The sequence below is a fragment of the Pteronotus mesoamericanus genome, unplaced genomic scaffold (genome assembly GCF_021234165.1).
Source record: "Pteronotus mesoamericanus isolate MK-2021 breed Mesoamerican mustached bat unplaced genomic scaffold, CSHL_Meso_final contig_163, whole genome shotgun sequence".
In the NCBI taxonomy this organism is placed as follows: domain Eukaryota; kingdom Metazoa; phylum Chordata; class Mammalia; order Chiroptera; family Mormoopidae; genus Pteronotus; species Pteronotus mesoamericanus.
The window spans coordinates 15,772,960-15,798,089 of NW_026555064.1; the positions used below are offsets into that span (position 1 = coordinate 15,772,960).

At 36.5% G+C, this 25,130-nt stretch overlaps 1 protein-coding gene across 6 annotated transcripts in view; it reads right to left on the reverse strand.

The window, feature by feature from the left end:
- LARP1B (La ribonucleoprotein 1B) overlaps positions 1 to 24,888 on the reverse strand; it is a 70,026-nt gene extending 45,138 nt beyond the window's left edge. For 4 of the 6 annotated variants that reach the window (XR_008528267.1, XR_008528266.1, XM_054563298.1 and 1 more), the window contains exons 1-8: positions 24,384 to 24,888; positions 15,975 to 16,033; positions 15,303 to 15,362; positions 13,326 to 13,500; positions 10,381 to 10,521; positions 5,685 to 5,828; positions 5,281 to 5,446; positions 1,336 to 1,480 (exon numbers count right to left, since the gene is read on the reverse strand). Coding sequence is in view for 4 of the 6 variants with exons in the window: in XM_054563298.1 (XP_054419273.1) it covers positions 1,336 to 1,480; positions 5,281 to 5,446; positions 5,685 to 5,828; positions 10,381 to 10,521; positions 13,326 to 13,500; positions 15,303 to 15,362; positions 15,975 to 16,033; positions 24,384 to 24,888 (1,395 nt within the window). In the remaining 2 variants the exon portion in view is untranslated. The remainder of the gene's footprint in view (positions 1 to 1,335; positions 1,481 to 5,280; positions 5,447 to 5,684; positions 5,829 to 10,380; positions 10,522 to 13,325; positions 13,501 to 15,302; positions 15,363 to 15,974; positions 16,034 to 24,383) is intronic. The other 2 variants (XM_054563280.1, XM_054563290.1) reach the window with 2 other exon arrangements.
- Between the last annotated feature and the right edge of the window lie 242 nt (positions 24,889 to 25,130).

The window sequence follows — 25,130 nt, forward strand, 5'->3', positions numbered from 1 at the left end:
CAATTTCATCAGTCATTAGCGAAATGCAAATTAAAACTGCAAAGAGAAACCACTACAGGTTATTTAAAAAAAAAAAACAACTGACACTACCTAGTGCTGATGAGGTCATGGAGCAAATGAAACTCTCACACAAAATAAAACAGTATACAAGATGTTCAAACTCACTTTGGACAATAGGTCGGCAATTTCTTATAGTATAGATCACTTACCATACATCCAAGCAATCACAATCACCATTATTTATGCACTAGAAATGAAAACATATGTCTACACAAATACCTTTATGCTTTGCTCATAATCTCCAAAAAGCAGAAACAATCTAAAATAGCTAAACACAAGTGATTGGATAAATTGTGGTACTGTGGAGTTAGTCAACAATAAAGAGAAAACTACTGATAGATGCAACAACATGAATCAACCTCAAAAGCACTAAGAGAAAGAAATAAAAGGCTACAAAATAGAATTTATTTAAATGATATTCTGGAAAAGGCAAAAGTAGAGGGACAAAAATCAGGTCTGTAGTTCCCAGGTGCTATGTAGAAGGAAAGGGATTGGCTGCACAAGAGCACACACAAGGGTGTAAATCTGTCAAAGCTCACAGAACTATACATCAAAAAGGGCAAAATTGATTATATGTACGTAACAGAAAACCAAAAACATTGAATGCATTTCTACAACCAGACAGACAAGAGACTTAATAAAAAACATTAAGAACATAACTGGAGCCCTGGCTCATGTGGCTCAGTGGATTGAGTGCCAGCCTGGAAACCAAAGCGTCATCAGTTCGATTCCCAGTCAGGGCACATGCCTGGGTTGCAGGCAGGTCCCCAGTGGCAGGCGCATGAGAAGCAGCCACACGTTGATGTTTGTTTCTTTCTCTCCCTCTTTTTCTCCATCCCTTCCCTTCTCTAAAAATAAATAAATAAAATCTTAAAAAAAAAAAAAAAGAAAGAACGTAACTGGAAAGACTTTTAAATTAGCTTTTCTGTCTCACAAAAAATTCTCAAAAATTTAATACATGGGAACACTATTATAGAACAACCTGAAGAAGACTAAAGAACCAAGAATGGCCAAGATGTTCAAGTTTTAAAGGATCAGGGTAAAAATAGGTGGAAACATCATTAGCAATTTCAGAGGTTTCTAAGGTTAGAAATTTATTTGGGCTTTATAAAATGGAAGAAAGCCATAAATACAGTCTAAGTCTTAGGCAACTACAGGTTGTTTTCACCTTTTTTCCTTAAAAATGTTAATAGAATTTCTTTAGAGTGGTTTTAGGTTCACAGAACAAACAAAAAAATGCTGACTGCATCATTTGTTTTGTAAATGTGTCATTACCTCTAGAATGAGGCTGAGGTTTGTAGTGAGAGCCTGGACACGGTGGAAACCAGCAATCAGGGAAATGGGCAAGAAGCCTTGCTCATCCATCTTTCTCCGAAGAAAGAAGTCCCGTTCCAAATTCTCTGTGCTGAAGTAATACTCACTAAAAAGGGAAGTAAGGCCATAAATATAAATTCACCCATTTATTCAATAGGAAACAAAAATATCTATTGCTTTTAACATCAACTACTAAAAAACTATTTTAATTTATTGGTAACATTATATATTCAATACAACACAGGGAAAATATAAGAAATAACAGCACTTACATGTGGAATCTAAAGAACAATATAAATGAACAAAACAAACATGCACTGATACAGAGAACAGACCGATGGTTGCCAGAGGGTAGGGGTTTAAGTGACTGGGTGAAAGAGACGAAGGGATTGAGAGGTACAAATTGGTAGTTAAAAAATTGGTAGTCACGGGGATATAAAGTACAGCATAGGGAATATACTCAATATTGTAAAAAATTGGTAGTCATGGGGATCTAAAGTACAGCATAAGGAATATACTCAATAATATTGCAATAACTGTGTATGGTGTCAGGTGGACACTAGAAATATCAAGGGGACACTTTGTAAAGGATATGATTATCTAACCACTATAATGTATACCTGAAACGAAATACAAAATAATACGCATGTAAACTGTAACTGAGAAAAAAAGAAATAACAGCAAAACCTTACTGAGTTAATAAATCCTTTTCCACATGAGAAAAAAGATTAGAATACCAATTATCTTCCAAAAATCTTAACAGTAACTTCTATTTAGATCACCTTCACCTAAGTATAAAGACTGGGAGTAGGGGGGTTAAGGAATGAGCAGTGGGGGAAAAGGCGGGACAACTGTAACTGAACAACTTAAAAAAAAAAAAAAAGCAAGCTGGTATGGCTCAGGGGATTGAGCACCCGCCTGTGAACCAAAGGGTCGCCAGTTCAATTCCCAGAGTAGGGCACATGCATTTATTTAGGGAGATACAACCACGCACTGATGTTTCTCTCCCTCTCTTTCTCTCTGAACAAAATCTTAAAAATAATTTAAAAAAAGGATTAACCAGCATTTTACTTTAAAACTTCAATAACTGGTTTTTTAAATGAGTCAATTAAGTGAAAATTTCCATTACAAAGGCACTTTTACTTGCTTTGTTTAAACACACCAAATAACAATGCTAAATGCATGTCAACAGACTGCCTTCCAACTTTTTCCCCTCACTGAGAAGAATGTTATATTGGAAGTAATTTTGCTAAATTTAGAGTAGATTACAGTTTGTCCTGTTTTCTAAACTGACATTGTTTAATACTCTGAACCCTAGTAATTAGCACAATGCTTAGTTAAAAACTTAGTGACTGAAGGGACATGGGTGCACACACAATTATATCTGAACAATTCAAAAAACTCTCCTTTCTTTGATGGACAGGATTATAAACGACATTAGGAATAATCAGCAAATAGCTAAACAGAGACTATCTAGACACCATGAAGTACATGGGGTGAAAATAAAAAAAAAAAAAATGCTTAGACACCTTAATCTTTTCTAGGAAAGTACAGAAATGTAAATGGACAAACTGTAATCAATAACAAGTTTCAAGATAGAAACATGAAAGCATATCACCTCTTATGTTTGGGTATAAGGCTGGGTGACTAAAGATACTCTTGAAGTATTTAGATCAAATCTAACTTTGAAGAAATAATTACCTATAAATGAGAATTGGCTTTGACCTACTTTTTACTGGGGGAAAAATATCTTATTTTAGAAATGTAAATACCAAAGTTGTTTCTTTATACTCTGATATTTATCCAACTATCACAGTGCAAAGCTCCCTTAGGTCAGTGAACTATTACTGACATCTCAGCAACACTGGTAAACCATCTACTCTTATCGAACATTTAAGAAAAAACCTAAGTCTTGAAAGACTGAACATTCTGATTTTTTTTTAATACTTCAGTAGCCCTTTCCACAGTTCCTGGAATGTGGTAGGCACTAATACATATGCTCAAATTCTAAATTTTCAATCATTAAGACATTTACTCACAAGTCAAAACTGTTCTTTAGACAGAAGCTTCTCTGACTCATTAATATCTTTTAATCTAGTACTGTGTGAAAACCATGATATCTAAATAAAATCATAAACCACCCTATTGCCTATAGCATATATATTTTAAATCTTCTTATAAACATACTCATATCTAAACCTGAATGCCAAGGACTGCCCCAGTGAGAAATAATCAAAAACAAAAAATAATATTTTCAGTTAAAATTATTTTAAAAACTCAACCACACATAATCAGCTAAGCCCCTTAGTTCAAAATTCATTTAGCATAAATTCCCACAAGTGTAAATTTTTCAGGAACTGCTCAAAGGGAAAAATCTAAACCCTAATCAATAAGCCTGCTATGTATGAGAAACCTCAAAGACTCTTCAAATCCAGATGTCCCCCACTCGAAGAATGGTAACAGTAAAGAGCCATTCAACTGGTGTTCTACCATCTGCCAAAAACACTACTGCTAAAACAACAACAACAAAAGGAGTTATGCCCAATGCCACGTCTGACATTTCCTTCACTGTCCTTGGGAACCTTATCACATCTTTCCGTAAGAAGTGGATCCTATACTGCATGATCAGAACTTGTGTCAACAGTGAAGTAGCTTTGCTCCTCCCTCACTAGTACGAGCACATGTGAGGCTGATTATCCTGAAAGAGTACATGTCCACTACTGGGTCTCAAAAGGGACCTGGCAGCAAGAGTTACAAAAAGACAGGAATAGTGGTTTCAAGTTGATAGCCACACACTAGGCACTTGCTGCCAATAAAAAGGCCCTTTTCTTCCGTGTTTGCATAACTGTAACAAAGAACAAAATAAACCTGTTGCTTCATAGTGTAAGGCAATCAAATCCACCATGAAAGCATCTCAGGGAGGATGTCTGAGTGATGACGATGAAAAAATTGTTTTCTAGTGACAGTACAGGGTCACCATTTTCGTTCTTAAAAAAAAAGATGTTTTTAAAATGTTTACGTCCTTTATAAAATAGCCTTTTACCTTCACCTTGCAAGGATACAAAAACTAAAATTTCAGCAAACTGGTTTTGCAAATCACTTTGAAAACATTTTTTCACCATTAGATAAATACTATATAAATACGCAAAACGTGCTATACTCTACCAACATGCAGAGGGGTTATATTTTCTTAAAGACAACAGGAACAAACTAATATTCTCCTAACCAACTTCAGTATTCAGAAAGCTACTACTCTGAGAACTAGATAGACTAAGGAGTCTGAACTAAAAAAATTAGGCAGTTCTTATTTAATGTGTCACAAAGAAAGAGAACTTGATAGTTAAAGAAGAAACTTAGAATCCTGAAATCAATTACTAAGAAAATCAAAAGACAATCTCTCTTTGTGTAAAGTATATGACTGTCTAACCATGCTGCTGTACACCTGAAACTAATACAAAATAATACTGAATAAATGTAAACTGTAACTGAAAAATAAAATTTAATTTTTACAAATTTTGCCAGTCATTTGCAAGTTTTAATGTTAACATTTATTTGCAAATAAGCCAAACTTCACTTACACAGTTTCAAATATAGTCTCATATTCTTATATTTAATCACTCATTTCCCACAACATTGTAACTAATATCTGGTAAGCACAGAAATACCTAAACAATAGAAAAAGCAGTAGTCATATAAATAACATGAACCAAATATAAATTTTATAAAGTACTTATTTTACCAACATTTCCTAGAAAAAATATAATACAAAAATGCTATAAAAATCCTCCAATTTTATTTATGAATAAACAGCTTCGAACATGTGTTAGAACATATTCACTATCAGTGATGTTGAAGTTTATTATTGCAACAGATATCACTCCATCTGCTCATGTCTGATGAACTTACATTTGGCGCTTTATATATTCTTTAAGCAATGCTTCTTCCACAGGATATACCTGTACGCCTGTACCATCATCATAGAAATACATCATACTGGTATTAAGTTCTGTTTGAAATAGTTGATCAGTCCTTTCACCATGTTCTCGATAACCATATGAATAATCAAAGTTCACTTGATGTAAATAAAGAAAAAGAAAGGTGGTCACACATTTTTTAAAAAACAGAAAAAAGAGTTACTATAAAGAAAAATCCAAAGTACAGTATTTCAAGGGGTAACAAATATAAAATCACCTGTATTATTGGATCAAATAACTTAGTTAAATATGAGATGGTGGGAAAAACTAACAGAGAGGCCTTGCACACTTTTTTCAAAGTTCATCTAATTTAAATTTTAAAAAATCATGCCATACGTCTAGAATGTCCTCTGCCTCGTCCTCTTCCCCGCCCTCGGCCTCGTCCTCGGCCTCTAGAGGAACCGCGGATATTGCCGCCTTCACTTCTCACACTGGAAACTTCATCTTGATCATCTCTCTTTTCTCTATCACGTCTCCAACCTTTTAAAAATAAAAACAGTTTTACACATCCCAATTTGCAGTTATGAATAACATGATTATCTTTAGGAAAACATAGTTAACCACCCCTCCCCACTTTGTAACTAGTTGTTAGTAACCTCGCAATCGTTAGATAGATACAAACTTAAGAGATCTCATAGAAATTTGTCAAAATATCTCCAGCATAAAAAAAAAAAGAGCCCATAAAAGTACTGACAAATTAAAAAAATACTTTATTTATTTATTCCTTTATTTATAGAGAGAGGGAAAAAGAAGGAGGAAGAGAGGGAGAGAAACATCAGTGTGTGAGAGAGATGGTACATCGATCAGTTGCCTCTTGCATGCTCCCAACTGAAGACCTGGCTTACAACCCAAGCATGTGCCCTGGCAGGGAATCGAACTGGTGACCTTTTGGTTTGCAGGCCAGTGCTCAATCCACTGAACCACTCTGGTCAGGGCACCAAAAAAAAAATAAATAAATATATATATATAGTAAGTAAAAATAACATACTAAAATGATAAAGAAGTCCCTAGCTAAGACTGTACTTTCAAAGAATCAAAAAGTTCTAAGACAACTAAGTTTATATTATATGAACCTTTTAAAAGTACTTATTTTTCACAAAATGTGGAAAGGTTGTTTATATTTAAGTAGAAGACATTTCTTTTAAAGAACAAAGGAAACAAAGGCAAAAACAACTGAGATAAGGTATTTGCACTACAATGTAAAAATTATATCCAGAACACAGAGAATTTATACAAAGCTCTTATGCACAAAAGCACAAATACAACAACATACAAACGCACACTGCAACTCATGGGAATGTGGCTAAAAAGACAGGTAGGGCAAACTAGGAAATGCAAATAAATAATAAATATAGAAAATGGTGCTCAGCCTCATTGGCGTGAGAAATGCAAGTTAAGACAATGAAAGAGCATGTCACCACTCTGACAAACACATTAAAGTCCTGCAATATCAACTGTGGACCAAGACAGTAAAGACAGTGCATTGGAACACTACTAGTGAGAGTAAAAATAGGCACATCCTCTTTCAAAAAACGATGTGAACTAATTAATATATTGAATGTATATATATCCTAAAGGGTTTTCCAACTTTGGCACTAGTGACATTTTGAGTAGCTCTTTTGAGTGTGTGTACGGGGTGGGGGCGGGGTGCTACCTTCATTACTGCAGAATGTTTAGCATCATCCATGGCCTCTACCTACTGAGATGCCAGTAACACGCACTCACCCCCGCACCCTCTGCCTTCCCAGTGTGAAAACCAGTGTTATCTCCAGAGGGTGACAAATGTCCCCTTAGAAGAGAGAGAAAAAAAAAAGAATCACTCCCATTAAGAATCACTAACCTAGGTCCTGCAATTTCTCCCAATAATAGTCTTTCCCAAATATTTCTGCCTGAATCCATAGTAAGCCTATTTTATGCCATATCGCTGTTTAAATTATAAAAAATGTTTACTTGTTAACACAATTATCATAAAAAATATTTACTATGTGAAGTACTCTATCAATGTTTTGACACACTTGATCATGTCCCAATACACCATTTTCATAATGCATCTCACTAGCTGCAGTCTGAAGAAATTACCCTAGAGAACCTCTTGTACATGCTTACTGGAAAACATGCATAAGAATGTTCATGGTTGCACTCTAATATCAAAAAATTGGAAACAATTCAAAATATCCACTAACAGAACAGATTTTATCAAATAGTGAAATATCCTTTAGCAGGTGGGGAAAAAACCCCAAATCACAGCAATATAACCATCATGTATAAATCTAAGACTTAGTATTTAAAAAAAAAAAATTAAGTGTCAAAGAATATGTAAATAAATCTTAAGAAATTAAATGAGGTAAAAAAAAAATTAGTACCAAAGAATATGTAAATGGAGTCATACTAGATGTCAATTGCAAAAACAAACAAACAAATAAATAAATAAAATTAAAAAATAGCCAGACTTTTTCCCCACCTCTGAGAAGGGCGGCAAAGAGATGAAACTGCAGAGGGCACACAAAGAATTTAAAGGTAATTCTAATATGGATTTCTAATGTTATCTTTCATACACTTATATACTGGGGTGGGCAGAAGTAGGTATACTGTTGTTAGCATGGAAAAATATATAATACAAAAATGAATAATAATATAAGAATAAACTGTTTTGCATACTCACGACTGTAAACCTACGTTTGCCCACCCTGTATTTTCTTATATACTCAGTGTTTAAGAAAAAAATTTTTAATTATGAATATTACTTTTAGAATAAAACATTAAGAAGATATAGTTGGGAAACAATGAAACAAAAAGTAAATTTTTCTATAGATAGCTTTTATAAATTTAAAGCCATATATTGTGAAAAATTAACTATAACTACTAAATTTTATTTTCATGACTAAATTTTAGATGAAATTAGTCATTTAATGTTGATTTCCTTAGATGCTGCATTTTCTTAAGACATCAGTGCTTAAGTGTCATGATATTTGCAGCAAGGTACTTTCAAATGACTCAGCGATGGATGAATCAAATATAGCAAACTTACTAAATCAAGGCAGTGGTAAAGCATGTATTCATAGTACAATTCTTTCTACTTCAGTGTATTTAAAGCTTTTCATAATACAATTATAAACTTTTACATGATATGTTTCTAAAATTTTCTTAAGTCTTCTCCATTCACAGGGCAACATGCCTTAAAAATGACCAGATTTAAAAGATCTCAGCAGAAAACTATAAAAACCCCAGAAAATGCTCATCTAATTGCTGATATTTTCCTGTCTTCTTTCAGAAATCTGAGCAATCCCTGTTGAAATAATATATCTGAGGAATAATTTTTAAATGAAAAAATTGATGGGACACTCTTATGATGGGTGGATAAGGACAACACCACCTGAATCAAGTCAACTTTAACAGAACTGAATGTGAGATACTTGAACATATTATTCCCACTGCTGTAATAAACCAAGGCACACACACTGAAGTATTCTACTAAAACAAAAACAAAAATAAACCTGAATCTAACCAAACCTCTGGTTCTTATTACCAGTAATAAGTGGAAAAGATAAAGGCACATGTTAAAGAATATCATGACCAAAGCAATTAGCCAAATCCAAAATATGTGAAGTTCTCTAAGACACATGACCTAACAAATAGCAATGGATGGGAAACATTGATGGCAGGAATGTAAAATGGTACAGCCAATTTGAAAAACAGTCTGGAAATTTTTTATTAAGTCAAATTTTCACTTCCCATAGCACCTAGCATGCCACTCCTAGGTGTTTACCTTTGTGACGCATATGCTAACACAAAGACTTTTACACAAATGTTCACAGCATCGTTACCCCTAATTATGTAAAAACTGGAAACAAGTCTAACATTCATGAATAGATGAATGGATAAAGGGGTGTATCAATTCAACAAAAAACTATTCCACAGTAAAGATGTAGGAACTACGGACACATGAAACATTACTGATGAGTCTGAAAAACATTATATTGAGCAAAAGGACACACGAGAATGTATACTATATATTATATAGTTCAATTTATATGAAATTCTAGAAACAGCAAATCTAACCTAACAGAAAGTTAGATTTGTGGTTGGGGGAAGTGACAGTAATGTCAGTATATTTTAATATACATAATTTATAGCTCAGTAAAGTTCGTTGTTTTTTTTAAAAAAAAAAAGACCAAAAACTATTTAGTAATGGCTCCCACTAGCCATATCTGAGACAATTTGAATACCAATTGAATAATCATGGTGATAGATCATAATTCGTAGAAAAAATGAGAGTCCATAAGTCCACTCTGATCATAAAGGGAAGTTGTTCTTTAGAGTAGAATGTCAACTAATATAGAAGGAATAATGCAGTAAGAAAATCAGTATTTGCAAGTATCATGGTAATAACTCAATCAGGTAAGACTCATCAATGAAAGCTATGGCTCATGTGAAAAGTGTTATGACTTCTCACATCTCAAAGTCTCGCCCCACAAATAGCATTAATTACAAAGGAGAAGAGTATTTTTAAAGAAGCCTGGAATACATCAACTTAATTAAGTGTTCAAAGTTACTATCGCCAATAGGATACACCAAGATTGCGAGCAGTTCCATGTAATACTCTGAGAAGAGAACCATTTAACTTTCATAGTATTCCTGCCAAAAACTCATGAGCCGATCCAGTCATAAGGAAACACCAGAAAACCCAAAGTGAGGTGTATCTGTTCTGCAGTCTTCAGGAAAAAATTTCAATGTCATGAAAGACAAAAGCAAATGAACTATTCCAGACTAATGAGACTAAAGATGAAAGTCAACTAAAAGCATGTGTGATACACATGAGAGCCTAGAAAAGAGAGGGGGAAAATCATAAAGGACATTATTGGAAAAATCTGCCTGTGGATAGTCACATTGTATATATTCTGAAGGTACTCAGGGCTAAAGAGGAATTGATGTCTGCAACTTTCAAACAGTTTATACTATATATGGCTACTAAAATAATAAGCAATAAGACAAAGTTCTTCAGTCATTTTTTTTCTCTTAGAATGTAACTTACTTCGTGTATCATTTCTTCGATTGTTATGTGATGATTTATTTGTTTCAGGTTGACATCTTGTGCTGTTGCGTGATCCTGGTCTTTCTTGACTATCTGGTCTTACATCATCTAAGTGGAGTGGTACCCATTTGTGCTTATTAGCTTGAAGGAAAAAAACATAAAATCATTAAATGACAATGCACAATTTTGAATGAAGCTCTGTATTTTGAAAGGACCCTAAATTTTAATTAAATGAAAGACAACTTGTCTTTAAAGGGACTACCTGTAGAGTATCAAAATAATTTTCTTCTCAAACAGCTCCTTAATAATCTATTCTGTGCAAAGAATATTCCTAAAAAGCAAGTGAAAAACCAGTAATGAAGTATCATTGGAATTCTTTTGCTTTGAAGTGGTATTTCACTTTTCTGTTTAATTTTGATGAGTAAGTTATTCAAAAATAGTATGTGTACACACTACTCCCATCTAATACTTGATTCTTAGGCTTCAAAATGGGATGTCCTGAAAAGACATTATAATGTACACACTGCAAAGCTTGGCTAGTGATTCAAAATACTTTGTTTCAAATCACTGTCTAAAGTACTGATTTATCCAGAATTACTACTAATGAAAGAGGTTTCTGAACATTAAGTTTAAGTGTAAAATGTGTCTAACTGCATTTGATAAATCTTTTTAAAGCTACTACACACATTTTCTTAACCTCGTTTAAAAATTTTTAAAATTTATTTTTAGAGGGAGGGGAATGGAGGGAGAAAGAGAGAGAGAAACATCAATGTATTTCCCTCTTGGATGCCCCCTATTGGGGACCTGGACCGCGATCCAGGCATGTGGTCCGATTCCCTCACTGGGAATCGAACCAACGACCCTTAGGTTCACAGGCCAGCACTCAATCCACTGAGCCACGCCAGTCAAGACAAAACTTATTAAGAGATATAGGTAATTTAACTTTTCTTGTTGACTAAAAGATAGTGTAATTGTTATAGTATAATTCTCAAGATTACCTATTCACAGACTCCACAGTTAAGGTTTCAAAATGTTCAGTCCTCTGACCAATATATATTTTTGACTAAATAAAAAGACTCATGAGCAAGGGAAATACTACTAAGATAATTAAGGGAAAGGGAACAGTATTAGTGCATAACTACAGTACAGATTCTTTGGCACAAACCAGCTTTTAATTTGAAGAAAAAATTGTGTGCTCTGAGGAGACTCAATTCATGAAAGGAGTATATGAATTACTCTAAATATAAATACCTGGATTTTAGTGTTGGTTGATAGTTTTACTGAAGCAATGAAAAAGAAGACAAATCTTAGAGCAGGATGACAGGTCTGCCATCTATATGAATTCTAGACAGCCAAAAAGACTACTTATATGTCTAAGAAGCATGAAAAGGGTGTAAGAACTGAGGAAATTCTTTTCTAATAACCCTATGTTTGTCCTGTTGGCACCACTTTTGAGCAATTAGCCTTGGCGCACTATACCAAGGGAGCCTAATGCTTCCTCTGCAGCTAAGGATTAGATAAGCATTAAAATAAAAATCAAGTAAGTGCTCAAGACCTGTTAGGTTGCTACTTCCCCTATTAAAGCAGCTGGCCGGCAACTACCGCATCATGAAAGTCCCCTCTCATGATGTATAACCTCCGTAACTTACAATGCTACAATATCTTTCCAAGGAACTCAAAATGCTAATTCCAAGTTTGAACCCCGCATAACATGGACTGTGCCTACCTCTCCCATAGCATCTCCTGCCACTCTCCTTAATGCTCAAGACTTTCTGCCAAAAGGCACCTGCAGACACTTTTACCTAGGCTCAGAACACTGATGAGTATATGGTTTTACAAAGGGGTTAAATCGTAACATGTCCCTAGGCACATGAAAAGCTCTGGAAAGAACATGGAGGCAGTATTTTTTTTTTCTTCAAAGTGTAATTTAATGAGGGCATGCTATGAGGAAAAAAAGTTGACCAAAATTGTTCTCACTTTTCTCTTAGAAATCATGTCCTCCGAACTCCAAGAAAGACAGGGAGCAGTTCCAATGCAGATTTAAAAAACAATAGTTATCACATAACTTTCCAATCATATGTTTACACTAATTCCTGTAAGTGGACACTCATTCCATTCTCACATAAAAAAGAAGCCAAAAAAAAGAGGAAAGCCTAATAGTTCAGAAATGAATGTTATGAAAGCAAATCAGTTACCACTGCAGATGGTATCATGAAGAAATCCAAAAACACTCATTGGTGACTACGAGGAATCAATTGATTAAATATATTTCTTCATTTCTACAACTTTCTTACAGAAAATAAAACTAAAATGAACATATAAACTAACCTCTCTTTCATCAACTACTTGACAGCCTCATCCTCACTGATATTTTTACCAGTACTATCTAATTTACAATAGTCTAGACATGGAAACAGTCCACTGACAGATAAATAGATAACAAAAATGTGCTGTGTCTATAGAATGGGATATCATTCAGCCAGGAGAAAGACAATCTGGTCATTCACAACAACAGAGATATACCTTAAGGACATTATACTATGAAATAAGTCAGACAGAGAAAAACAAATACTGTATGACTTCCCTTATACGTGGAACTACAAAAACCAAACTCAAACTGAACACAGGAGGGGGATGGGAGGAATGAATGAAGAGGGTCAAAAAATACAAACTTATGGTTATGAGATAAATAAGTTCTACAAGTACAGTATATAGCATGACAACAACAGTTAACAATACTCATATATTTGAAAGCTGCTGAGAACAGATCTTAAAAATTCTCATCTCAAGAAAAATATTGTAACTGTGAGGTGATGGATGTTAACAGTGTAGTAATCACTTTGCAATATACACATACATGAAATCACTGTGTTCTATAACTTAAACTAACACAATTATATCTCAATACACTGGAGGGGAGGAGACAAAATTATAGATGAACTAACCTTTCTTTCGTTGATTACTTGACTGAGCTTCATCCTCACTGACATTTTCACCAGGACCATCTAATTTTGTTTCCCGGCTTTCTTTGCTTTCACTGTTATTTCTCTTTTCAAATTTGTCTTCTCTTTCTTTTTTATTTTGCAGCTTTTTATTTCCTTGGTTGATGACACCCTGACACTGAAAAAAAGTATTACTGAATGAAATAATTTTCAAGAACATTTTCACTAACATATCCAGAAATCTACGGCATTATACCTCACCTAAACATGGCAGGACAAATGCCAACTTTTAAAAAGTAAAAAAACTACTTTTCAAAAGAAACCATTAAGAGAAAAGTCAAACCACAGACTGGTAGAAAATATTTCCTAAATATCTGATAAAGAACTTGTACCCAAAATATACCTGGTTAGGCAAAAGTAGTTGATGAAAGAGAGGTTAGTTTATATGTTCATTTTAGTTTTATTTTCTGTAAGAAAGTTGTAGAAATGAAGAAATATATTTAATCAATTGATTCCTCGTAGTCACCAATGAGTGTTTTTGGATTTCTTCATGATACCATCTGCAGTGGTAACTGATTTGCTTTCAGGTTTACAGTTGTTCATATGGAAAAGAATACATTAATAAATAATAAAACCAGAGTAAACTCTTACGTTTTGCATACTCACAACTATAAACCTTTTATCCCATCCTACGTAATGAACTCTCAAAATGCAGTTGAGAAAACTCAATTTTTGAAAAAATGAGCTAGAGTTAAACAGGTACTTCATTAAAAAGATGCACTAATGGCAAATATATATGAAAAGGTCCTTGACATCTTTAGTCAGAAGAACGCAAATTAAAACTACAATGCATTACTACCATATATCAAGTAGAATGACTAAAATTAAGACTGACCAAAGAGTATTAGTGAGTACGTGGAGTAAGTAGACTTCTCATACACTGATAGTAGGGATGAAAAGTTTGGTAGTTTCTTGAAAAGCTAAACAAACTGCTACCATACAATTTAGCCATTCTGCTTGTAGGTATTTACCCAAGAAAAATGAATGCATATACCCACGCAAAACTGTTACATAAATGTTTATACAACAATTTTATTGCTAACAGGCAAAAAACCAATTAAAACGAACACAAATGTCCAGCAGTAGGTGTGAACAAACAGCATTACATCCATACAATACTGCTACTCAGCAATGAGGAATGAATTACAGATACACCTAATACAAATAAACCTCAAAATAACTAAGCCAAATGAAAGCCAAAAAGAAAAACAAAGAACATACTGTATGACTCCACATATATAAAATTGTAGAACATACCTGGGATGATGGGCAGATGTGTGACAGGGAGAATTACAAAGGTGTGTGAGGAAACTTTACTAGTAGTGGTTAAGTCTTACAGTGATTGTGGTGATGGTTTCACAGGTTTATGTAAGTTAAAATTATCCAATTGTACACTTTATATATTTGCAGTTTATTATATGTCATTTATATACCAATTAAGCTGTTTAAACTAATAATATATATCATCTATAACCACACACCAATACTATACAAATTACAAATAGCGAAATATGCTGCCAAATGAGAACATGTATAACTATATATGCTACTCCTCTAAAAATCCACTTGATAAACTATCTCAGAACCATCTTTTACAGCATCTTTCATAGTTAAAATTAAAATTCCATTCATTAAACATTTCTTGACATAATACATATGCATATATGTACAAATATATAGCTAGCACTTAAACACATATTGAAAATATTTTTCATAAATCAGAACACATAGCATAAATTCTGAAACATAAAATAGGCTTTAATTAGAAACAAAATAGATAAAACTATGAAAAGGTAGCTGCTGAGTTTTCAGCATCTCTTTATTAATGTAAGTCTCTAAATTTGAAGTAAAATAAATTCTGCATGTTGAAATAACAATTCTTTTCCCTCTATATAAAGAAAGCCTTAAAGCAATACTTACTCCAGTATTCACTAATTCACTTGGCGTAGGCCAATTCGCCATATCACTGAAATCACTAGCCTAAAAAGTAATAAATAAGTGTTATGTCTGCAAATTAGATATTTTAAATAGAAAAAAATATTTTCTAAAAGTGAAAGCAACTTTAAAAAATCACCTACAGCCCTTGCTGGTGTGAAAAGTTGCCAGTTCAATTCCCAGTCAGGGCACATGCCTGGGTCGCAGGCCAGGTCCCCAGGTGGGGACATGCAAGAGGCTACTGATCGATGTTTCTCACACACATCGATGTTTCTCTTCCTCTCCCTCCCTCCCTTCCCATCTCTTTAAATAAATAAATAAATAAAATCTTAAAAAAAAAAAAAAAATCACCTACATTCAATTATATGCAAGCATTTGCCAAATTAATCCAAAAGCTCCTCCAAACAAAAGAACACTGAAACAAGAATGGCTTGGTCTTATGATCTAATTTCTAGCACTATTTGATGACACTGACTAAACTGATATAAACAGGATAACAGCAGCACACGGTGGTTTGCCTAAGTGATACAATTCTCTAGCATATTAACTTAAAATTACCATCAATAATACAACTAGAAGAAAAGCATGCAATAATCTAAGAGCATAGCGATTTTCAAAATTTATAGTAGTTAAGAACTACTTTGTGTAAAGACATACCTTGCTGGACTTCTTTGTCTTGAGTTTTCCTGCTTTTATAATTTTGGGGGAACTGAGCTCTAAAAAAAAAAACACACACACACACACACACAGAATTGTTTTTACAACCACTTCATTCAATATATTTAACAAAGTAACCCTCTTGCACCTCCGCCAGCAACATGCCATCCAGACTGAGGAAGACCTAGAAACTCTCGGGGCCACGTGAGCTATGGCCACAAATACATCACTTTGTAATCCTACAGGCAAGCACAGAAAATACCCAGAAGGCCAAGGTGATGATGGTAGCTTACATTATTACAGGATCAACTTCAACAAATATCACCCAGGTTACTTTAGGAAAAGTCGTTATGAGGCCCTACCACTTAAAGAGGAACCAGAGCTTCTGCCCAGGTGTCAACCTCAATAAATTGTGGACCTTGGTCAGTGAGCAGACAGGTAAATGCTGCCCAAAACAAGACTGAACTGCTCCTATCATTGATGTGCTATGATCGAGCCACTACAAAGTTCTGCAGAAGGGAAAGCTCCCAAAGCAGTCTGTCATTGTTGAAGGCTAAATTCTTTAGCAGAAGAGCAGAGAAGACTCGTGTGTGTGTGTGTGTGGGGGGGGGGGGGTTGGCACAGGATGACACTGTATCCTGGTAGCTTGAATCCACATGGAGGGAAGTTCATTGAATGCTGACAAGTGCTTGTGAATAAAAAGAGGGTAACTATTATAATACTTATTTCAGTAAGTCAGTAGAGAACTGTATTACAAAAAAGACATGTTTTTTCCTAAAAAAAATTAATACATGTTCATTAAGGAGCATCCAGAAAATAAGTCAGACTTCAAACTCTTTGTTCTTAAAAACACATGTTTGGCAACTCTAAGTTTAGCTGTAGAAAATAGGTCTCTGTAAAAGTTTGTACAAGACTGTCATGGAATCACCACTTGTTCCTATCTGGAATAAGAACACAGTGGTTGAGATATATATAAATACTGTCTACAAATGAAGTTTTACATTGTTTTTTAGTTTAGTTCATTGCTTAGCAAGATAACCAGATGGCAGTATCATCTAGCTAAATATGACCCAAAGTAAACATTAAGTAGAATAAACTTGGGATCTGCATTTATAATAGACACAATAATTCAACAAAACATAAATCCCAAAAACCACACAATGACCAATTCATAGAATACAATATCTGAGTTAAAATCCAGAAGCAAATTTAAGTAAGATACATATGGCGCTGGCTCAGGTGGCTCCGTGGATTGAGCACCGGCCTGTACGCCAAAAGGTCGCCTGTTAAGATTCCGAGTCAGGGCACAGACCTGGGTTGCGGGCCAGGTCTCCAGCTGAGGGCCTGCCAGAGGCAACGGGTCAATGTTTCTCTCCTCCTCTTTCTCCCTCTCCCCTCTCTCTAAAAATAAGATCTTTTAAGAGGGTTTTTTATTTTTTAATTTCTTAAAGATTTTACTTATTTGAGAGAGAGGGAAGGAAGAGAGGGAGAGAAATATCAACGTGGTTGCTGCTCGTGTGCCCCTTACTAGGGACCTGGCCCACAACCCAGGCATGTGCCCTGACTAGAATTCAAACTTGGGAATTCAGTTCTCAATCCACTGAGCCACACCGGCCAGGGCAAGAGTTTTGTTTTGTTTTAAGTTTATCATTCAAGAGAGAGGAGAAGGGAGGGGAGAGAAGAATGAGGGGGAGAGGGAGAGAGAAACATCTATCTACTGGTTGCCCACCCCGACTAGGGATCAAACAAGCAACCTGGGCATATGCCCTGAGCAGGAATTGAACCAGTGGCCTTCTGGTGTACAGGACAATGTTCCAATCAACTGAGCGACACTCAGGGAAATTATTAAGATATTTAAATAAGATAGAGATTGTCCCCGAATTATAATGGTTTCACTTATGGTTTTTTTTCTTTTTCATGGTACAAAGGCAATAAGCATTCAGTACAATTATACTTCTGATTTTGAATTTTGATATCTTCCCAAGGTAGTGATATGCAGTGCAATACTCTTATGATGCTGGGCAGTGAACTGCAGCTCCCAGTAGCCAAGCAATCACAAGCGTAAACAACCAGTACTCTATAGTGCAGTATTGAATGCTTTTTTGACAATGGTATTTTCAACTTACAATTGGTATCGGATTATAACCCCATTGTAAATCGAAGACCATCTGTACTTATCAAAAAAGAAGAGATGAAGGACAAAAGATGAAGATGTCACCAGAGATGACCTTAAATATTGTACTAATTCTAATTTTAAAGCAGAAGAGTGAGTACACAGGTATTTGTTTGATTCTTCTTTATACTTTGGGTATATGTATATGTGTGTATGTGTAGACATTTGTAAATGTGCACAAGAATAAAATACTTCATTATGAAAAATTAGATACAGTAGTAAAAAAATATGGGAGGAGGAAAAAAATACAACTAAAGAATATTTTCCTGAACATTATCGAGAATTTCATTGAAATATGTTCTATAAATACTATGTATATTTTATGAAATATAGTATAGAACATTTGGGGAACTTTTCCTGCAGCAAAATGAAAAACACGTCCTAAAATATTGCTAAGTTAAGTAAATAAAGTGCCTGGTAATTACAAAATACATTCTTATACAAACTATTTGATATAATGAAAAGTAATAAGGAATAGACCACACAAGCAAGTTTTACATGGCTTTATTACGAATAAATTAGACATAATCACAAAATTAAGGTCAGGAATTAAAGACAGAATTTATTCTCGCCATGTAATTTTCCCCTTTTTGTTTGGGAGCTAGCCGTCTACAAAAACAAGTGTTGTGGTCTGTTCCTTCATGCTGTCAACTTCTCAGGGGCAGGCTCCCCAACAGAGATATGCCACTTGTGCAATGCCAACTGTGTCAACACGTTTGTCTAATTCCAAAGTTCCACATCAGGAAGTCCTTTGTGCTGCTTGCTTGGACCACCTCATCAACCCAGTCTTTTGGAGTTAAAAAGATGATAAGGAGCTTTAAAAAAAAAATCTCAGTAAAAAATGAAAAGATGATTAAAAAAAAAAACACAAATAGTCAAACATAAAATGGTAATCAATTGCACTAATAATATGCAAACTAAAACAGCATTTTTCATCTACTGTATCGACAAAAAAGAGAATGCCCAAAGGTTGGCTAGCCTATTAAAAAATGAACATTCTTCTCATGGTCTTGGTCTTGGCAAAAGGTGGGTAGTAGTATAATCTTTCAAGGATAATCTGTCATTTAAAATGTATATACCTTTTAATAAAGCAATTCCATTTCTGGGAAATTATCTGGGAATCAAGACAAGGCACACAGATGTCTGTATAAATGTTTACTGTAGCTTTGCTAATAGCTGTATTTAAATAATTCCTACATTCATTAATATGGAAAAGTTATGCTATAGTACATCTATATAAAATAATGTAAGACTTTTAAAAAAGATAAATCTGTATGTACTGACTGATATGGAAAGAACTTCACCGGGTTTTTTATTTTATACACACATGTAGAGGGCAGGCAAAAAAGACGAAGGGGTTTGGTTTTTTCATTTTCCCATGTTTTAACTAAAATAGAAGAATTTGCCCTATATGTCAAAACCTAAAACTGGAAAAAGCCAACCTATAAAATTAAATTTATTTTTTTTGAAGATTTTATTTATTTATATGTCTTTAGAGAGGAGAAAGGAAGAAGAACGAGAGGAAGAGAAACATAGATGTGCAAGAGATACACTGATCAGTTGCCTCTCACATGCCCCCAACTGGGGACCTGGCCTGCAACCCAGGCATGTGCCCTGACTGGGAATCGAACCAGCAACCTTTTGGTTTGCAGGCTGGCATTCAGCCACACCAACCAGGGCATAAAATTAAAAATTTTTATTTAAGAAGATATATATCTCACCCTGGCCAGGTGGTTCAGTTGGTTGGAGCATCATCCTACACACCAAAAGACTGCAGGTTCACTCCCTGGTAGGGCCCTGTATGGGAGGCAACATTTATGTTCCTCTTTCTCCCCCCGCCCTCATTCTCCCCCCATCCCCACAAAAATCAATCAACATATCCTCAGGTGTGGATTAATATACATCTTTTCACCCAGGCTGGTGTGGCTCAGTGGATTGAGTACCGGCCTGCGAACCAAAGGGTTGTGGGTTTGATGCCCAGTCAGGGCACATGCCTGGGTTGTGGGCCAGGTCCCCGGTAGTGGGTATGCAAGAGGCAACCACACACTGCTGTTTCTCTCCTTCTCTTTCTCCCTTCTTTCCCTTCTCTAAAAATAAATAAATAAAACCTTTTTATACATATATATATATATGTATATATATATATATATATCTATCTTTTCAACAGATGAAACCTAAGAAACAAATTTAAGCTACTAGTGGCTCCAAGCATGTGCGCGCGCACGCGCATAAACAAACAAGTATGTGATCTTCATATCTCCATCTTTCAAACATCATTAGTGAGATACTTACTATATCAGTATAACTTCTTTGATTAGGATTCCAATACCTTTAAAATAATATTTGGCTGCCCAGTCTGAGCAGTAGCCTATTCTCTATCTCACTACTTCACTAATAAACTCACTTTCACTTTTAAAAAAGTATTATTTAACCCTGAGAATCTATAAGGAAATAATTCTAAACTGGTAAGAAAAACAATTGATTTTAAGAGCTTGGATACTAAAAACAAAAAATGCAACATAACCAACAATTTTACTCACTTTAATTTTCATTACCACAATCTTTAGCAAAGTGTTATTAAGAAAACACATCGACAATTATAAATATTTCACAATTTTATTATGTTTAAGACAAATATCGAGCAAAATGTCATTTCGCTACGCTGCTTTAAAAAAGGGGGAAGAAAAACCCCCTTAATCCTCACTTTAAAAGTGTGAGTATCCATGTATCCATTTGTACAGTCACTTTAGAGAGCAACTTGCTAACTAATAAAACCCTGTGATCTAACAATCCCATTTACCTAGCCTAGAAAGTCAGACACAGAAGAGGTATATATAAAAAATGTTGTTTGAACCAGGATGCTGCTGATCAACAGATAAATGGCTAAGTTAACTATGTCAGTTATACTTATAAACCACTTCTTGGCAGTTTTTAAAAGGGGTTTAGATTAAAAAGGACCAACCTCATTATAAGGAAAAGTTGATTTATGTATGTATGGGGCCATTATAATTAGGCTTATTGTGGAGATCATTTTGCAATATGTACAAATATTAAATCATTATGTTGTACATCTAAAACTAACATTATATGTCGATTATAACTCAACAATAATTTTAAAAACCCCACTAATGGTAATGAGAAAAAAAGATCAACAAACACTCTAAATGACAAAAGAATGGTATTACGTTCTAAATGCAAACACAAAACACTATTTGGAAATACTGGCATATGTTTAAAAGGACATTTGGTAAACACTATTATCTCTTTTTTTAATCTTTCCTGAAGGATATGTTTACTAATTTTACAGAGAGATGAAGACAGAGAAACATCTATGTGAGACAGAAATGTTGTCCGGTTGCCTCCTGTATGCGTCCCAACCAGCGATTGAACCCGCAACCTAAGTACATGCCGTGATCAGGAATTGAACCCACAACCTTTTGGTGTATGGGATGACACTCCAGTAAACTGAGCCGCCAGCCCAGGCTGATTATCTCATTTTTGAAGGGGACATCAAAAGTTCTGTTTTTACAAGGAGAATATATTTATGCATCATTTATATAACTAACTTAAAATGTTACCAGGATGATAACAGCTGGGAAGCAGATGGAGGGAGAAAATAGGGTTGAGGGGGTCAGAGAAAACTATAAGTAAGTGATTTTAATAAAAGTTCCCAAAATAAGTAAAACGAGGTTAAGACAGATAGAGAAAGGCTTTGTTTTAAGTTTCCTGACTAAATTCAAAAATGCAGCGACACTATTTTAGGTCTCTTGGGTGGGCCAGGTTTAGGTTGAAAAGAGAGACTTATCTGGATTACCAGAAACAGCAATACACAGGCTAGAACTAGCCCCAAAGTAGACGAAAGTGTCTCAAAAGGACTGAAGCAGCAATAATGCCTCACCTGCAATTCCTAACATAGAAATTTCATGATTAATCCTGAAATACTCCTACATTTCCTATAATGTTTCTGTCTCTGGTAAGTAACTTTCTGGCAGAATGTTGTGGATGGAATCCTCGTGTCTTATTAGGAGGGTGACAGTAAATCCAGGTTTCGCCAAGACATGGTTTAAGTCTGTTATTCCAGCATAATTAATATCCTTCTCTTTCCCTCTCAAGAATATCCTGGTCTGCAGGAAAAATTATACAGGCCTACTAACAGATTACTGTACTAATTTAACACTCCCCAGTTTTAACCTACTCTGGACACTAAGGGTCCTCTGCTCCTATTTCATCATTCTTGAAGTTAAAAATTTACTTAGGAAAATAGGAGGCCAAGACACTCAGTTAAATGGATTGTGCTCTGGTATTAGGAACCCAGAGAGGTACATCTACTTCATTTACAGAGCCCAGAAATTTTGCCCAAAGTCCAGCTAGTTAGTAACAATATCTGGACTAGAACCCTAAGTCTTGAAGAACAGTGCATTTCCACACCAGTCTCTTATCTAAGCTACCTAAGTATTCAACTGCAAATAAAGGTTGTGATAGAACAGTGCAGAGTCAGGATTGGAGAGGCTTTAAGTTACTAAACTACTCCAAGTCTGAAGACAAATACTTATGCGGGAACAGAATGGATTCCAAAAACAGAATGAGATGCCTACAGAGAGACATCAGCAACGTTCCCGGGAACTGCACACCATACATCAAACATCAGCTTGCTCTTAATCTCCAACAAAGATTAAGATACTCAGTGAAAGCACCTGTAGGTTAATTATATTAAACTGTTAAGGCCCTGAACGGGTAGCTCAGTTGATTAGTGCTTCCTCCAGATATACCAAGGTTGAGGGTTCAGCTCCCCCATCAGGAGACATGCAATCAATCAATCAATCAATCACTGAATAAGTAAGTGGAATAAATTGATCTCTCTCTCTCTCATATCAATAAATGAAAAACAAAATAAACTCTTACATGTTTTTCACGAGGCCATTTTCAATTTAAAACTCCTGAGCCTTACCTTAATGGTTTAAAATCCTGTCAAATTGATTTTACAATGAATAAAGACTTTGGGTTTTTTGGGAATTCACTAAATGTGAAACTGTAAGTCTCAAAGTGGGGAGTTGAGATAGCCATTAAGATTCACTAGGGCTTTTTCTCTTAGCTAAAATTTTATGGAGATTTTGTGTTTAGATTTTTGTTTTCTTCAGTTAATAAGAGTAGTAAACAAATCTTTGCAGCTAGAAGAGAATGATGGCAATATTAAATTTAGAACTGTTTAAGTAGCTTTTTTTCCTGCAAGTGTCAAAACTTATTAACAATGATTAGTATTACTGTACAAAAACTAAAGAAATCAATTAACACTTATCTCACTTCACTGGAGTTCCTCTGAAATGTTACATACCTGGAATAATACGTATGTCTACAATAATTACCTTGCATTTACACCATCTGCTTTATCTGAATTAATCTTCGCAGACCTACAAACGTGCTCAAATTTTCCCTATCCCCAACGTTAACCTTTAATTTTAAGAAAAAGTGAAGATTTCCAAGTAAACAGCTATCATTTCTATATAAAAAGTTCAATTAATTGGCTGCAACTTAATTTAGAAAGCGAAACTAGGAGATATTGCTTGTCTTGATTTGTATTTGCTATTTCCATTTAAACTTTCAAAAGAAAAAAAAGACAAGGTGCTACCATCAAAATAAAGGCAGTGACAATCTAATGTCCTCTAAAGGGAGATCTGAATGTTAGACTACCATTTACTTACTTCAATTATTTTCCACAACCATCGTAACTCAAAGCATTTTAGTAGCAACTACGGTCTAGAGCCTCACTTTTAATCCAACTACTTAAGTGTTTTGAAAACACTGGTATTTCCAGCTTATCCATTATTTCTCAATAAAAATAAAACAAAATGGCCCTCCCACATATAAATAAATCCCCTGGCTCCCCCTCTTTTGAAAAAACGCCCATAAAAACGTCTCTGGGGGGGGGAGTTGCATGCAATAACTACCTAAACTTAGCTCTCCCGAGTCCCCGCACCAGCGCGGGGCACGACAACCGAGGCCGCGCCCGCCAGCCGCTCCGCGGCGTTCCCACCCGTCACGGAGAAGCGAGGTCCCACCTCCGCCGGTCGCTCGCGTCCAGATGTCCATTTATGTAAATAGGCAGAGTGAATGACACCTTGGAACAAACACCTCTGACGGACAGGGAAGGAGGCCTGCCCTTCCCCCGCCAGCCTCGGTCTCCTCGCGTGCCGGCCGCTGCACACACCCCCCGTGCCCACCACCGAGGGGCCACAGACCTGCTTCCGGGGATTCCAGCGGGGGCGGCGGCTCCGACCCGGCCGGGGACAGGTGCTGCGGCGGCTTTTTGGTCCAGGGGTTCTCCTTCGGGGGCAGCAGCGGCTGCGGCTTTTCTTCAGGGCCGGCCGCCGCCTCCTCCTCCTCCTCCCGGGTGTCTTCGGCCGGCGGCTCCCGCGGCGGCGGCGGTGGCGCCAGCGACTCCCCTCCGAAGGGGGCCCCCGGCCCGCGCGCCCTGTGCGCCAGGTGCAGCGCCAGCGGCCTCACGGGTACGGCCGCCTGGGGCACGCTGTGCCCCAGCACCGGCGCCGGCGACGGCTCGCCCCGCGCCCCCAAGCTGGTGGCGGTCCCGGCCCTTTCCTCCCTCGCCGCCGGCTTGCCCTCCCGTTCGGGCGTGGGCACCCGCTCGGCTTGCCTGCTCGCCCCGGGCGACGGCGGCTCCTCAGCAGCCGCCGCAGGCGGCTCCTCCCCAGAGGGAGCGGCAGGCACCGGGGCGCGAGCAGACATCGCCCCCTTGCCCCAGCCGCCCCAGCCGCGGGGTGCTCGGGGCCAGGGAGCCCGCGGCCAGGGAGCCCGCGGCCAGGGAGCCCGGCTGCCCGTCTCTCCGCCGGGACACCCGCTGGCTCCGGCCCGGGGCACAGAGCCCGAGAGCCCGGCCGCCGTCGCCGCCGCCACAGCCGCCCGCGTCGGCCGAGGCCGTGCAGCGCCCGGCGTGCCGCCCCTCCCCGCGTCGAACGGAGCGCTAACCG